At 42.4% G+C, this 13,587-nt stretch overlaps 1 protein-coding gene and 1 non-coding gene across 3 annotated transcripts in view; one reads left to right on the top strand and one right to left on the bottom strand.

Annotated features, from left to right (window-relative positions):
• Window positions 1-9,898: 9,898 nt before the first annotated feature.
• On the bottom strand, window positions 9,899-10,034 carry LOC111763370 (small nucleolar RNA SNORA68). Its single transcript, XR_002796247.1, has one exon. It is a non-coding gene; the product is annotated as a small nucleolar RNA SNORA68 (small nucleolar RNA).
• Window positions 10,035-11,546: 1,512 nt separating this feature from the next.
• The window catches only part of A2ML1 (alpha-2-macroglobulin like 1), a 44,157-nt gene continuing 42,116 nt past the window's right edge, over window positions 11,547-13,587 (top strand). Inside the window, exons 1-3 of one of the 2 annotated variants that reach the window (XM_004455280.5) lie at window positions 11,547-11,751; window positions 12,244-12,427; window positions 12,810-12,972. In XM_004455280.5, the coding sequence (XP_004455337.3) occupies window positions 11,687-11,751; window positions 12,244-12,427; window positions 12,810-12,972 (412 nt within the window). In that variant the 5' untranslated portion in view covers window positions 11,547-11,686. The remainder of the gene's footprint in view (window positions 11,752-12,243; window positions 12,428-12,809; window positions 12,973-13,587) is intronic. The other variant, XM_071210157.1, reaches the window with a different exon arrangement.

Genomic DNA, 13,587 nt, shown 5'->3' on the forward strand with positions numbered 1-13,587 from the left:
TTTCCCCGTATTTTTTTTTTTAAGATTTATTTATTTTCTTTATTTCTTTCCCCTTCCTCCCTCCCGCCCCAATTGTCTGTTCTCTGTGTCTATTTGCTGCGTGTTCTTCTTGTCCGCTTCTGTTGTTGTCAGCGGCATGGGAATCTGTGTTTCTTTTTATTGCATCATCTTGCTGTGTCTGCTCTCCATGTGTACAGCACCATTCCTGGGCAGGCTGTACTTTCTTTTGTGCTGGGCGGCTCTCCTTATGGGGCGCACTCCTTGCACGTGGGCCTCTCCTATGCAGGGGACACCCCTGCGTGGCAGGGCACTCCTTGCGCGCATCAGCACTGCGCATGGGCCAGATGCACATGGGTCAAGGAGGCCCGGGGTTTGAACCACGGACCTCCCATGTTGTCGACGGACGCCCTAACCACTGGGCCACGTCCGCTTCCCCCAATTGTATATTGACTGAAAGTCTCCTAAGTGCCAGATACTAACTATGGTAAACGTGGACGATATAAGAATTAGCAAAGGAGACATAGTCCCTTCCCTTACAGATAATGGAGTCTCACTGGGCTTCAGCACTTCACACAGGAGAGCTTTCCAGGTAAGTGTAGATATGAATCTTATATTTTGGGCCTTCAAATGCTAACTAATTGCTCCAGGATGTAATTAAACTTAACATTCACTGTTTTCCCTGTGCATCACTGTTTAGATAGAAATATTTGAAAGAAAATTATAGCCAATAAAATATTGAGGCAGTGCCTCATATTTTTGGCACGTGTCTCTTTTTGCACCAAGGGAGAATTCGTCTGGATTCATTCCACAGAGAGCTCGTTAGTGTTGGCACCTTGTTGCCGCCACCCCACAGGATTACTATTTTCATTTAACTCCAGGGAGCAAAGGACCAAACTGGAGTTGATTATAAGCCCAGGAAAGTCCTGGGAGGAATAACCTGCAAGAGATGGGATGAAGAGAGGAAGAGAGACAGTTTTGCGGCCACTTTCTAGGATGATGGTGGGAAAATGCAGAGGAGTTGATGAATCAGACTCTCTGGGAGTGGGGCCAGGTAATATGTTTTTCAATGAGCCCTCCAATTGATTCTGATGCACATTTAAGTTTGAATAACCCTGTACTGTGGCATGCTCCCCTTATTAATAAATCAATTAAGACAAAAGATGGTTTCCCCTCCCCAAAGCATGTGAAGTAGGTGAGGATAGCTATAGGATCCAATAGTTAATTAATGTTGTCACTGGTAATAAAATCCTTACCAAACTAGTGCCCCAAATAAGGAAGGCATATTGAATTGGGGGCAAGAAGGGGAGGGAAGAAGCAGAGGAAATGAATTTGGAGTTAATGGAGAGATGGATGGGATGCTGGATAACCTTTGTCCTTTACTCATTTATGCATTCATAATGGATACCTAGGCAAAGGGGGAAAAGATGGGTAAGCTTTGATTCTTGCTCCATTTCAAAATGCGGGTGGGGAAGAGGGTAAAGAGTGACAAGACAAGATGGCTAATGCTGTTGTCAGGTTCACTAGGTACTGAAGCTTGGGGGATCAGAAGAAAGAGGAATTAGCTCTATCTGGAGCAGCGGGGATAATGAGGTGAGTTCGAAATTTCTTCATGGAAAGTTAGCTGAATCTGGAAGGATGATGAGAAATTCTCCACGTAGAGAAGGAGAAAAGGTACCCCAAGTAAGGGGAACTGTAAGGATAAAAGGTTATGTATCAAATAGTCTTTCAATTTTTTCCTTGCCTGCTTTGGTGTCTCTCTGTGTCTTCTGCTAAGGACATGGAACTCTCAGTGTACCCAAACAGAAAAAAAATCACTGGACACAAATCATGGCTTATTTTATTCTTAAAAATGCTGATTGCCTGAAAGTTGCTAACATGAAGTAAGCCTGCTCTGTAATAATCTTGAATAATATTAAAGCTGCCATTTGTGGAGTGCTTACTCTGGACTTTATATGCATCCAAGCCATTTCTTCCTTGCATCAACAAGGAATGGAAGACATGTGCTAGTATTACCCTTATTTTATAGATGAGGAAACTGAGGTGCAGAGTTTTTGCTTAAATTGCTGTGGGTCACAGCTAATAAACAGCATCCTCAATATAGATTATTTGCATGATTATCTTCCTTGTTCAACTTTGGTATTTTCTGGATGCCAGGGCATTAAGCAGTTGTTTTAAATCTTGCTTAGCAATAAAATTAATTTCCTAGGAATCCAAGTTAAATGTATCCAACTAAGATACATTTAATGTAATTAAACCTCGCTCCCTAACCCAGGCATTACTATAGTTCCATTTGATGGTTAACATATTAGCGAATGTTAAAATCCCCAAGTTAACCAATTTTATCTACTATAGCCAATGGTCCAGGGTAAAAGAAGTACATGGCTGGGGAGAATAAAAGTGTCTTTACTGAGATTTTAGACAAGCTGGGAGAAGTAGAGATACTTAGTAGTGGACTCTCAACAGGCTGCAAAGGAAAGAGGAGGAATAAAATTTATAGTCAGAAAACCCCAGAAGGAAAAGGTGTCAAGGGAACTATGGCTAAGCAAGTTATGCAATGTTTCTTTCTCCATTATTCATTCCCTTTGTCTTGACATGTAAAAAATACCTCACCCCTTTACTATACTCAGAATGAGGCTCATACTATTTAACACTCACCAATCTCACCTATTGGACTTGCAGCTTTCTAATTAACTTCTGAGAATATGGGTAAATGCAAAATCAGTTTGAGTGGCATGTACATACACAGAGATAATTATGTCACTGAAATCACAGAGTCGACCTAACACCTTACTGTACGTGGTAGATTGAATCCTGTCCCCCATAAAGACATGTTCAAGTCTAACCCCTAGTCCTGTGGGTGTGAACTCATTTGTAAATAGGATCTTCCAAGATCCTCTTAAGATGAGGAAAACTAAATCAGGGTGGGCCTCAATTAAGTATGACTGGAATCATTAGAAGAAAAGGAAATTTGGACATGGAAGTGTAAGCTACAGGAGGGGACAGAATGAGACAGATCACATGTGGTGGAAGCAGAGATTGACTGCAAGTAAATCACCATCAGAATACGACTGGAGAGTGGATGTAGCTCAGTGGTTGAGCACCTTCTTCCCATGTATGTGGTTCTGGGTTCAATTCCTGGTACCTAAAAAAAAAAAAAAGAAGAAGACAGAGCATCTGAACTTGAAAAGATAGGAGAACAGAAAGAGAAAAGAATGCAAAAAAAATGAAACAGTCTCAGGGAACTGACAATGAGAAATGTGCAAACATACATGCTATAAGTGTCCCAGAAGGAGAAGAGAAAGGGAAAAGGGGCAGAGAAAACATTTGAGGGGAGCAGATGTAGCTCAAGTGAGCTGTATGAGGTCCTGGGTTCAATCTCTGGTATCTCCTTGGTCTGCCAATGACTTGATTTTGAACTTCAAGCCTCCAAATTGGGAGCCAACAAATTCTTGCCAACCAGTTATAGTATTTATCACGGCAGTCCTGACAAATTCAGTTTCTGTGTATTTATCCAATCTGGCAAACTTTTAAATTGGCTAATTACACTTACTATAATTATTTATATCTTTGATTTTATTTATTTCTTAAGAGTTATTTTATTTATTCATTCCCCTCCCCCATTGTCTGAGCTTGCTGTCTGCTTTCTGTGTCCATTTGCTATGTGCTCTCTGTGTCCATCTTCTCTTTAGAAGGCATTGGGAACCGAACCTGGGACCTCCCAAGTGGGAGAGACATGCTCAATCGCTTGAGCCATCTCAGCTCCCTGCGTTGTTGTGTCTCTCATTGTCTTTCTTCTTTGTGATTCCTTTTTGCATCATTTTGTTGTGTGAGCTTGCCCTGCTTGCCCATTGTGCCAACTCTCTGTCTTGCTTGTCTTCTCCAGGAGGCACCGGAAATTGAACCTGGGACCTACCATGTAGTACATGTAGCTTGAGTCACATCTGCTTCCCTATATCTTTGATTTTAAATCTACCCCCTTACTATTTATTTACAATTTATTCCATCTGTTCTTTTATCCTTTTACCCTGTCTTATACCTGCTTTTAATTTTTTTCTTTATTCCATTTTATCAACATTTTTGGCTAATTATGAATACCTCCTTTTTTTCTTTCTTTTAATAGTTTCTCTACAGTTTAATATATTTAATGTGTCACAGTCTAACTTCAAATAATAATCTACTGCTTCATGTATAGTATAAGACTTTACAACAGTATACGTCCAGTGTTCTCATCTATTCTTTGTTGCAGTGTTGTCTTACGTTTTACTTTATATACATTATAAACCCCACATTACGTATTTTATACAAATGTATCAGAGGGGCCCTGTGTGTTAGCCCCTATGTTGATGACATCTCCACAACAGCCTAGGACTATCAGCCCAAAAACACATTGTTGCCAACCTCCATTTCTTATATTATGCATTAGTTTTAAATGTAGCCCCAATAAGCATATTTTTAGCCGTTTAGAGCCTGTGTACTTTGCATACATGATGAAACTGCTCCCAACATCTGCTAGCTTTGACTAAGACAAACTCTGGTACTAGAAAGGTCTCCAAACTGCCGCAGCCCTCTGGAGCTCTGACCAGACTCCCACGTTGTTGCTGAGTGACATCGTCCAGGCTTGGACGCCCCCTTGTGATGCCCTTCTCTCCCTGGAGTTCCCTTTCCCCCTTCCCTTCTGAGTGTAGCATCAAAGGTAAGGTCTCCTGCTGAGAGGTACTTCCCTAACGAGTTTGGGGTTCTCTGTGATTCTTGGATCTGTTGTTTTAAGTCTTTCATTATTTTTGGAAAATTCTTATCCATTGTCTCTTCAAACTTTGATTTTTCTGTCTTCTTATTGGATTACAATAACATGCAAGTTGTACCATTTGGTATTATCACTTAGCCCCTGGATACTCTGTTCAGTTGCCCCCATCCCCCACACCCCTTTCTTTTTCTTTGTGTTTCAGTTTGGGTAATTTCTGTTAACCTGTCTTCAAGGTAATTATTTCCTCAGGTATGTAAATTTTACTAATGGAGCCATCAAAGGAGTTGTCATATCTGATACTGCATTGTTTGTTTTTTATTTCAGTATTTTTATTTAACTTTAAAAAAAAATCACTTTCATTTCTTCTAAAATTCCCCATCTATTTCTGTTCATGCAGGTTGTCTACCTCCTTCATTAGATTCTTTAAAATATCAATTTCAGCCATTTAAATTTCTCTCTGATAGTTCTAACATCTAGGATATCTCTGAGTCTGTTGATTACTTTCTCTCTCTCTCTTTTTTTTTGTAATTTTTTATTGACTGCCAAACCAAACATCTTAGGTAGAGCAGAAGAGACTTGGGTAAATAGAATTTATGCCTGGAAATGGACATGCCTCTTCTCAGGCAGTTATCATGGTGGATTGAGATACTCTAGGTAAAAGGTGAGTTGATTTAGGTTTTGCTGATGCTAACTTTTCTTTCAGTGTACCATGGGCTTCAAATTCCCCGCAGGATGCCTTATGCTTGGGGACGTTCCTGCTGCAGGGTTTTCTCAATGTCTGTGCTCCGCCCTCAGCTTTACCCCTCCCTGTATCCCAGGTAGGCACCACAGAGGTCATCTCCGCATCTTTCTCCATGCTCTTGCCTCTCCTCCAGAGGCAGCTGTGCTGCCTGTTACTTGGCATTTGCTAGGCTGGTGGGGGAGCAGGGTGGTTCTCTGTTGTCCTCTTCCTTGTTAGTTTTAGGTAGGCCTTATAAGCCCAGGCCTTGGGGACTGGGTTTCCTCAGAATTTCTGCTCCTCTCCCCAGTCCCAGGCAGCCAAACTTTGCCTTGTATTTGTGGCAGGTTTTGTTTGAGAAAGATTTTCCTGCCCCTCCAGTTATAGGCAATCTCTAAAAGTATTATTATAAAATCCTGGGTTTAGGACCATTTCTTTTTTTTTCTTTTCCATATATTTACTTTTCATTGAATTTGTTAAATGTAACAGAGTTCCTACACTGCCAAAGCCAAGCCTGAGAATTCGGAGAAAGAAATGGTACAATGAATAGCCTTATCATCCATCATATGGTATATTAAAACTTGATTCATATGCATTTTGATAATTTTGCAATCTTTTAAAAAGTTGTAACAAGAGCTGGAATTTTAAATCTGTTGCAGGGCTTCAGATTTCTAGTACATGCTGCCATTAAATAACATTTCCACATGTTCATCCAAGTTCATTGCTCAAAAACATACACCCAACAAGATTTTGCTGGAGAAGATCCATACCTTTCAGGAAAATATATGGCTCAGTGTCCAAGACATTATTTAAGGTTTTTGGTTCCAAAATGAAGTCTTCAGTTTAACCAAGAATCCCTTGAGTCTCATTTAATCATCCAGCCTCTCCTTGGCTCAGTTACTTGCCCAAATAGATCAGAAGGCAGGCTTCTTCCTGCCACCTCCAATGCCAACATTATTGCCCAGAAGTGGTGGCAGATCCTGTCGGGGGACGATGTTACCCTCCTGGAGTCCAGCCCCTGCACCGACACTTTCATCAAGACTGAACTCCTGCAGGAAAATGCTCCCACACCAGGATGGTTTTACTCACCCATTTGCTTCACGCCTACCAATAGCAGTTCTGCAAGTCCTGCATTTGGCAAAGGACTTATTTATTATAGAGAAACCCAGACTCTGCATCAAGTGGTTGCATACCACTTTGAAATATTTCTGTTGAACCAAAGAGACAAAACTAGGAAATTACCAGAGTCTCTCATTAGATGGAAAGAAACTTTTCAGTAACTCTGGGTAGCTTAAGGACTAAAACTTACTGGATCATTTATGCTGTAATTATTAAAAACAGAAGTGCTACATCACCTGTCTTTTGTCCTAGACTCTCCAAACGAACAAAATAAAGACACACCAAAAGGTTGATAATAGAGCTAGCTGGGACAATCACTGCAGTGATAGAACATCCAATACCTTTAAAATTTGGGCATAAGTATGATATCTGGAATTCTTGTCAAAGATCACACAAGATCTGTGTGTAAGAGATGGGGATCAGCTGTTAATCAAGATTTGGGGGACTTGTGCAGGAAAGTTAGATTTTTTGGATAGGCTGTGTATTAGTCAGCCAAAGGGGTGCTGATGCAAAATACCAGAAATTGGTTGTTTTTATAAAGGGTATTTATTTGGGGTAGGAGCTTACAGATACCAGGCCATAAAGCATAAGTTACTTCCCTCACAAAGTCTGTTTGGAGCAAGATGGCTGCCAACATCTGCCAGGGTTCAGGCTTCCCGGGCTCCTACATTCCTGGGGCTTGCTTCTTCCTGGGCTCAGGGTCCTCTCTTGCTGGGGCTGGTTTCTCTTTGCTCATCGTAATGACTTCCTGGAGCTCCAGCTTAAGTATTCAACATCAAACTCCAACACCAGAAAACCCCCGCATCAAAAAGCTCCAACTCAGTCCTTGCCATGCCTTTTATCTATGAGTCTCCACCCACCAAGGGGTGGGGACTGGGTGGGGACTTCATGCCCTAATGGTAGCTCAGTCATGCTCAGGTACAGATCAGATTACAAACATAATCCAATATAACTTTTTGGAATTCATCAATTATATCAAACTGCTACAGGCTGTAACCTCTGAAATATCCAATCTATGGAGAAAAGAGGAAGGGCATGCGTGCTAGGCTTAGGGGTATAAGTTGTGTCGTTTTCCTTTGTTTGGGGAGCCAACCATGTTTTCTGGTTGTGCGCCCCTTCTTGCATGATTGAGAATAAATGATTTTCTTCTCTACAATCGGGTAAGCCTTATTTACTTCCACAAGGAGATTTTTCTTACACATGGAACTTAAAAAGGGTTTTAGTCAAGGTTCTGCTCATGCTGCTTTGAATTTATGAGAACAGGTCAATGAATCCTTTTAGCATGAACAGAAACTTACTAGATACTATTCCACTGCGATTTACTAAACAATTTAGACCTGATTAGAGACTCTAACAGTACCTGAAGTAGAGCCCCTTGGCAGCCACTGTCCTTTACACCAGAGGTTATTCGGTTCCACTCTAGGGATTGGCAAATTCACAAGGCATTTCACAATCCTAATGCATATTTCAGGTTACTAAACCAAGCCATATGCTCCGTCAAGGAACTTAATTCCAAGTCAAAGCAGAAAAAGACCTTATTGTGGAAAATAGAAACGCACTACTCAAATAAAACAATTACTAAAAATATTATTATAAAATCCTGGGTTTAGGACCATTTCTTTTTTTTTTCTCCATATATTTTCTTTTCATTGAATTTGTTAAGGTTACAGAGTTCCCGCACTTTTTCTCCACTTGGTGGACCCACGCTTGGTTTGATTTAATTTGTGGTTACCTCAGAATATAACTAAAGGCTTACATTATAAATCACAGCCCTGCACAGATTATCTGAACACATCACTTCTTCAGAGAGGCATGTTCCAGGAAGTCTAACACAGTCCCGGCCTACCACATAGAGCGTTCCTTCAGGGTGGGGCACAGGGAGGTTAATTAAGGTCACTGAAAGCTTCATCTTTTACAGCACATCAGAACCCAAATGGCTGGCTTTCTGCAGGATTTCTGATAGGAATCTAGTAGAGCTGGTTTCGAGTTTCATATTGACACGTAAGAGCTGTAACTTTCTTATCCAGAAGATGTGATCCACATGAAGTCCACGATGAATGCAGCCAATCTGAGGTAGTCAACCCTTACAAAGGCTCCAGTGTTTCTGGCTTTTTACCTGCTTGGCAGTGGACTGCAAGGATGGGAGCTGAGTATTGCTGTCTATTTCTGCTGGTCCTTGTGATGTTTTCCTGGTGATTAACCTGGCCCCAGGTGGCCTATACACACTACTGATCATCGCAGGTTCTGGGGTTTCTGTAACAAGTACTGGAGCAGGGGGTGCTTGTACCACAGATGTTTTATTCCAGGGACCTGAAGATTTTTCTATACAACTCCACCTTCTCCCCAGTTATCAACTGGATCTTCCCTCTTTTCATTATCATCTTCTTCCTTTTCACTTATTTGCATACCTGAACTTGGAGCCTGCTGTAAGCAATTTCTTTTTGGCCAAGTTCTTTCTACTCATCTTCATCCTTATCCAAAGGGGAGTTCTTCTCTCTTCAGACCCCATCCTAGGACTGTTTCTTGTCTCTTCCATTGGGGATAGAGGATTCCCCCGTTTATTCATTCCTTGCAATAATGCGTCTTGAGGAAAACAATATTTTCTGCCTCTCAGAATCTTCAGCCTTTTGAGAATAGGGTCTGGGCAGCTGGGGCCTTTCTTGTAGCAGGAACTAAAACTTTCCCCTGTGTCTATACCACCCAGGGAGACTCTTGGTCTCCCACTTGCCCCTAGTCTTTCTTGGGAATACCAGGTAGAGGTCAGGGAAGAGGGCCCATAAGTAAATACAAACTCTCTTTGCTTCTGTGGCTCCCAGAGTTTCCTTGAAGTCACTCTAGCCCACGTTAGGCCTTTAGTAATCTGTTAAAAATTTTAGCTGATCTCTTCTTATCCACTTGTAAGATGGCCCAAATTCCTTCTGTGCTGTGCCACAAATGGAAGAGTCCATGATCCAGACTCTGCTTGGCACTGTACCTCCTTGGATTTTAGACTACTTAGTTGATCTGAAACCTCAGCTCAGATCTTAGATCCCACTTTTCGGGGCAAGAAAAGCCATGATTTTGTACTTGGTTTTTCCTCATTTATCAGTTTGGGCCTAATGTTCTTTCTAACTTTTTACATGGTGGTGATATGTGGCTTGTGCTTACACCACAGGACTTGGTGGGGCAGCTGGAACTTGATCTTGGAGTGGTGGAACTGCTTGACAGAACTGGCCCCGATATCCTCCACCTTCACGAACTGGATGGAGTGCCCGGCACCCCTGTTGCTGCCGGGGGAGAGGGGACCCAGGTCAACACCTCCCATGCCCCTGCGCAGTGCCCCCCAAACCTCCACATGCACTCTATGGAGCACCGCAGAGCACCGCAAAGGCGACAAGATTCGCTTGTTGTTTGCACTGCTGTCAGAAAATATTTTTGAAGGCAGTATAGAATTTCCTTGTATTAAAATGACACTTTAGGTGGCGGACTTGGCCCAGTGGTTAGGGCGTCCGTCTACCACATGGGAGGTCCACGGTTCAAACCTCGGGCCTCCTTGACCCGTGTACAGCTGGCCCATGTGCAGTGCTGATGCGTGCAAGGAGTGCCCTGCCATGCAGGGGTGTCCCCACTTAGGGGAGCCCCACGTGCAAGGAGTGCGCCCCGTAAGGAGAGCCGCCCAGCGTGAAAGAAAGTGCAGCCTGCCCAGGAATGGTGCTGCCCACACGCAGAGCTGACACAACAAAGAGAAACACAAATTCCCGTGCTGCTGACAACAACAGAAGCGGACAAACAAGATGCAGCAAATAGGCACAGAGGACAGACAACCCGGGGGGGGGGGAGGGGAGAGAAATAAATAAATAAATACAATCTTTAAAAAAAATTGACAGTTTATTCAACCAAACTCATATTATTGGACATTGTAATAGACTTAATGTTTTATTTTCCCAGCGCCTTTCCCCCAACCCACTTCCCACTTACCCCTTGCAACTCATTGTGGTTCTGGGGGATTGCCAATTACCACACCCCATCACCTAAAAAAGTATGCTGACCACCATATAGGTGAAAAAGTTTTGTCTATGGAGTCGTAGACCTGAAAGAATATGAACTGAGGACTCACAGGTGCCATCTTTCCCACTACTTGGAGGAGAGAAAGCCTGTATGTAGTAGTTGAAAATGAGGCCTTCCAGAGGCAAACAGATAAGAAAGAAAGATTGGGAGAAGTGAGTCCTGACAGCATCAAGTCTCTAATCCCAGGCCATAAAGTCTTTGGAGATCCTCTGGTTCCTTTGGTTCTTCCTTCACATCTATGATCCCCCAGCTACCAAAACCCCCTTTTTTTAAATTTGGGTTCGTCATTGGCCCAGGAAATTTCTACTTTAGGTGGCTTCCAAGTTTCACTTGGAAGAACACTGTGAAGTAACTCAATGTAAATAAATTTTTGTATACATGCGTAATCTCTTTCTCCACTAAGATACACTTCCAGAGTAGAAGTTGCCATGTCATAGAACATATACATCGTAAAGGCTTCAGATGTGTAAAAAAAAAAAAAAAAAAAAGATGTGTATTGTGAAATTGCTCTCAGAAAAGTTGTCTAATTCATATTTCCTTCAGGACTGTATATGTTCCTATTTCCATACAGTTAAAACAATACTAAGTAGTATTAATTTTTAAAAATTCCCAGTTAGATAGAGGTTTACGGCTTTTTTATTCATGTTGTCCCCATAACTGTGTTCTCAAGTATAAGTGAATGGAATAGAATAGGATAATAGAAGGAGAAAAGGAGATCAAGTGGGAATAGGAATTTGAAATTTAATCAGAAAAAAAGGGAGGAGTCCAAAATGTGCTCTGAGAGATTTAACACTATGAATACTCAGTCCTGGCTTTGGCTCAAAACTGGTAATATGGACGAACTGGTTGAGCCAGTATGAAAGTTCCAGAGAGAAACAAATATGAAGAAATGAACAAAAACCCTAACCCTGTTCTTCCACCTTTGCTTGAGGCCCCACTGTGTGATTGGCTGGAGCGTCAGGCAGCGCTGCACCCCCTCCCTGGGGACTCTACATAAACTACCGCAAGGGAGCAGACCTCTGCTTCCCAGCCCTGAAGAATCCGGTTCATCCACAAACATGTGGCCTCCACTCCTTCTAGGAATGTGGGCTCTATTGCCAGCTATGGCAGAAGAACTTCACCCGTAAGTGCTTGGAGTCAGATTTGATTTAGGGCAGATGCCTAACTTTGTCAAACATAAATATTGGGGGGAGCAGATAACCTTAGATTTATTCTCTGGGGGTTTAATTTCTTTATCATTTTTTTCCCTTCCTTGGTTCCATGATTTCTTTACCCAGAGAGAAAGTCTGAGGCACCAAGAAGGAATTTTATATAAAAGATAGATATGAAAATGTGGGAGACCCTCAGACCTTGCTCTCTCCAATAGCACTGTTTTCTTCTCTGGCACCCTAGGCAAAGGGTCTCAGTGATGGCCTCTTAATGGTGGAAGGTGGAAGGCTGTTCCCTGAGTTATTTGCCACTTGTTTGCTTCTCTTTTATAGAAAATAAGGTTCATCAGGGCATGGACTTAATCTGTTCAATTCACTGCTGAATGCTGAGTACTTAGGAGAGTGCCTAGTTTTTCATTAAATGGATGAATCATTATCGCCCTGAAATCCCGTTTGTCTTTTATCAGAAACTACTTGGTGACATTACCAGCCAACCTTAACTTCCCCTCCACCCAGAAAGTTTGTTTGGATCTAAGTCCTGGGTACTGCGGTGTAAAATTCACTATTACTCTGGAGACCAAGAGCAAGACCCAGAAGTTGCTAGAACACTCTGGAATGAAGAAAAGGCACTTACATTGCATTTCCTTTCTGGTAAGCACAGACTGAGCCTCAATTCTAATCCCTAACTTTTCCTGTTTTCCTTCCTAGGCATTCAGTATAGTCTAACTAAATATGATTTCTGTTATCTTACTTTGCCACGGCCTCTAAACCTATTTCCCGTATACTTAACTTCAAATTCTGGCCATAACTCACCTACAATTTCCTTGACTTTGGAATTCTACTTTTAGCTCCTGACCTTAGCCTCTGATATTGACTTCCTTCTTCCCTCCTGGCAACTTGTTTTATGGTTCTACCCCTGCAAACCTCATCTACCTCTGTTCTTTCCTTTTGCTCTCCTGCTGTTGGGTGGAGACCAGCTGATACTGTTCCCCCAATATCCTACTCCTCCCCAGAGCTCCCCTCTTTTGGCCAGGTACCACCTCCTGCTGGTGGCACAGAAGAAATAGCCACAATCCGGGTGTCGGGAGTTGGAAATAACATCAACTTTGAGGAGAAGAAGAAAGTTCTAATTCAGAGGCAGGGGACTGGCACATTTGTACAGACGGATAAACCTGTGTACACCCCAGGGCAGGAAGGTAAGAGGTGCATGTGGATTTGGCTAAAGTCAGGGGAAACAGCTGTATACAATGGTCAAGAGGGGATCTGTGGTTTGGGTGCAAGCTCTATGGAACAGGCTGTAGAGAAAAAGAGGAACATCTGGAGGGATGAAGTTTATGGGTGCTGAATATATGCCCCAGGGTTACACAAGAAAAAGAATAATGGGAGGATTTGCTACTGTGCATGTGAATTGAAAATGAAGGTACACTTTTCTCCTGGAGTGGAATTTGGCAAGTGTAATTGGGTTGCTGGGTCTTGCCGCTAGCTGCTTGTATGAGGACAAGTAAGTGTCAAGGGCAGTTGGCTTGAGTTTCTGTGTTTGAATTTATGCCTTCTCTTTTTTTTTCTTTAAAGATTTATTTTATTTATTCCACCATGGCCCCCCTCCCCTTCCCCACCAGCCCCAGTCGTCTGTTCTGTGTGTCCATTCGCTGCGCGTTCTTTTTGTCCGCTTCTGTTGTTGTCAGTGGCACGGGAAACTGTGTTTCTTTTTGTTGTGTCATCTTGCTACGTCAGCTCTCCGTGTGTGTGGCACCATTCCTGGGCAGGCTGCACTTTCTTTCGTGCTGGGTGGCTCTCTTTATGGGGCACAC

The sequence above is a fragment of the Dasypus novemcinctus genome, chromosome 20 (genome assembly GCF_030445035.2).
Source record: "Dasypus novemcinctus isolate mDasNov1 chromosome 20, mDasNov1.1.hap2, whole genome shotgun sequence".
In the NCBI taxonomy this organism is placed as follows: domain Eukaryota; kingdom Metazoa; phylum Chordata; class Mammalia; order Cingulata; family Dasypodidae; genus Dasypus; species Dasypus novemcinctus.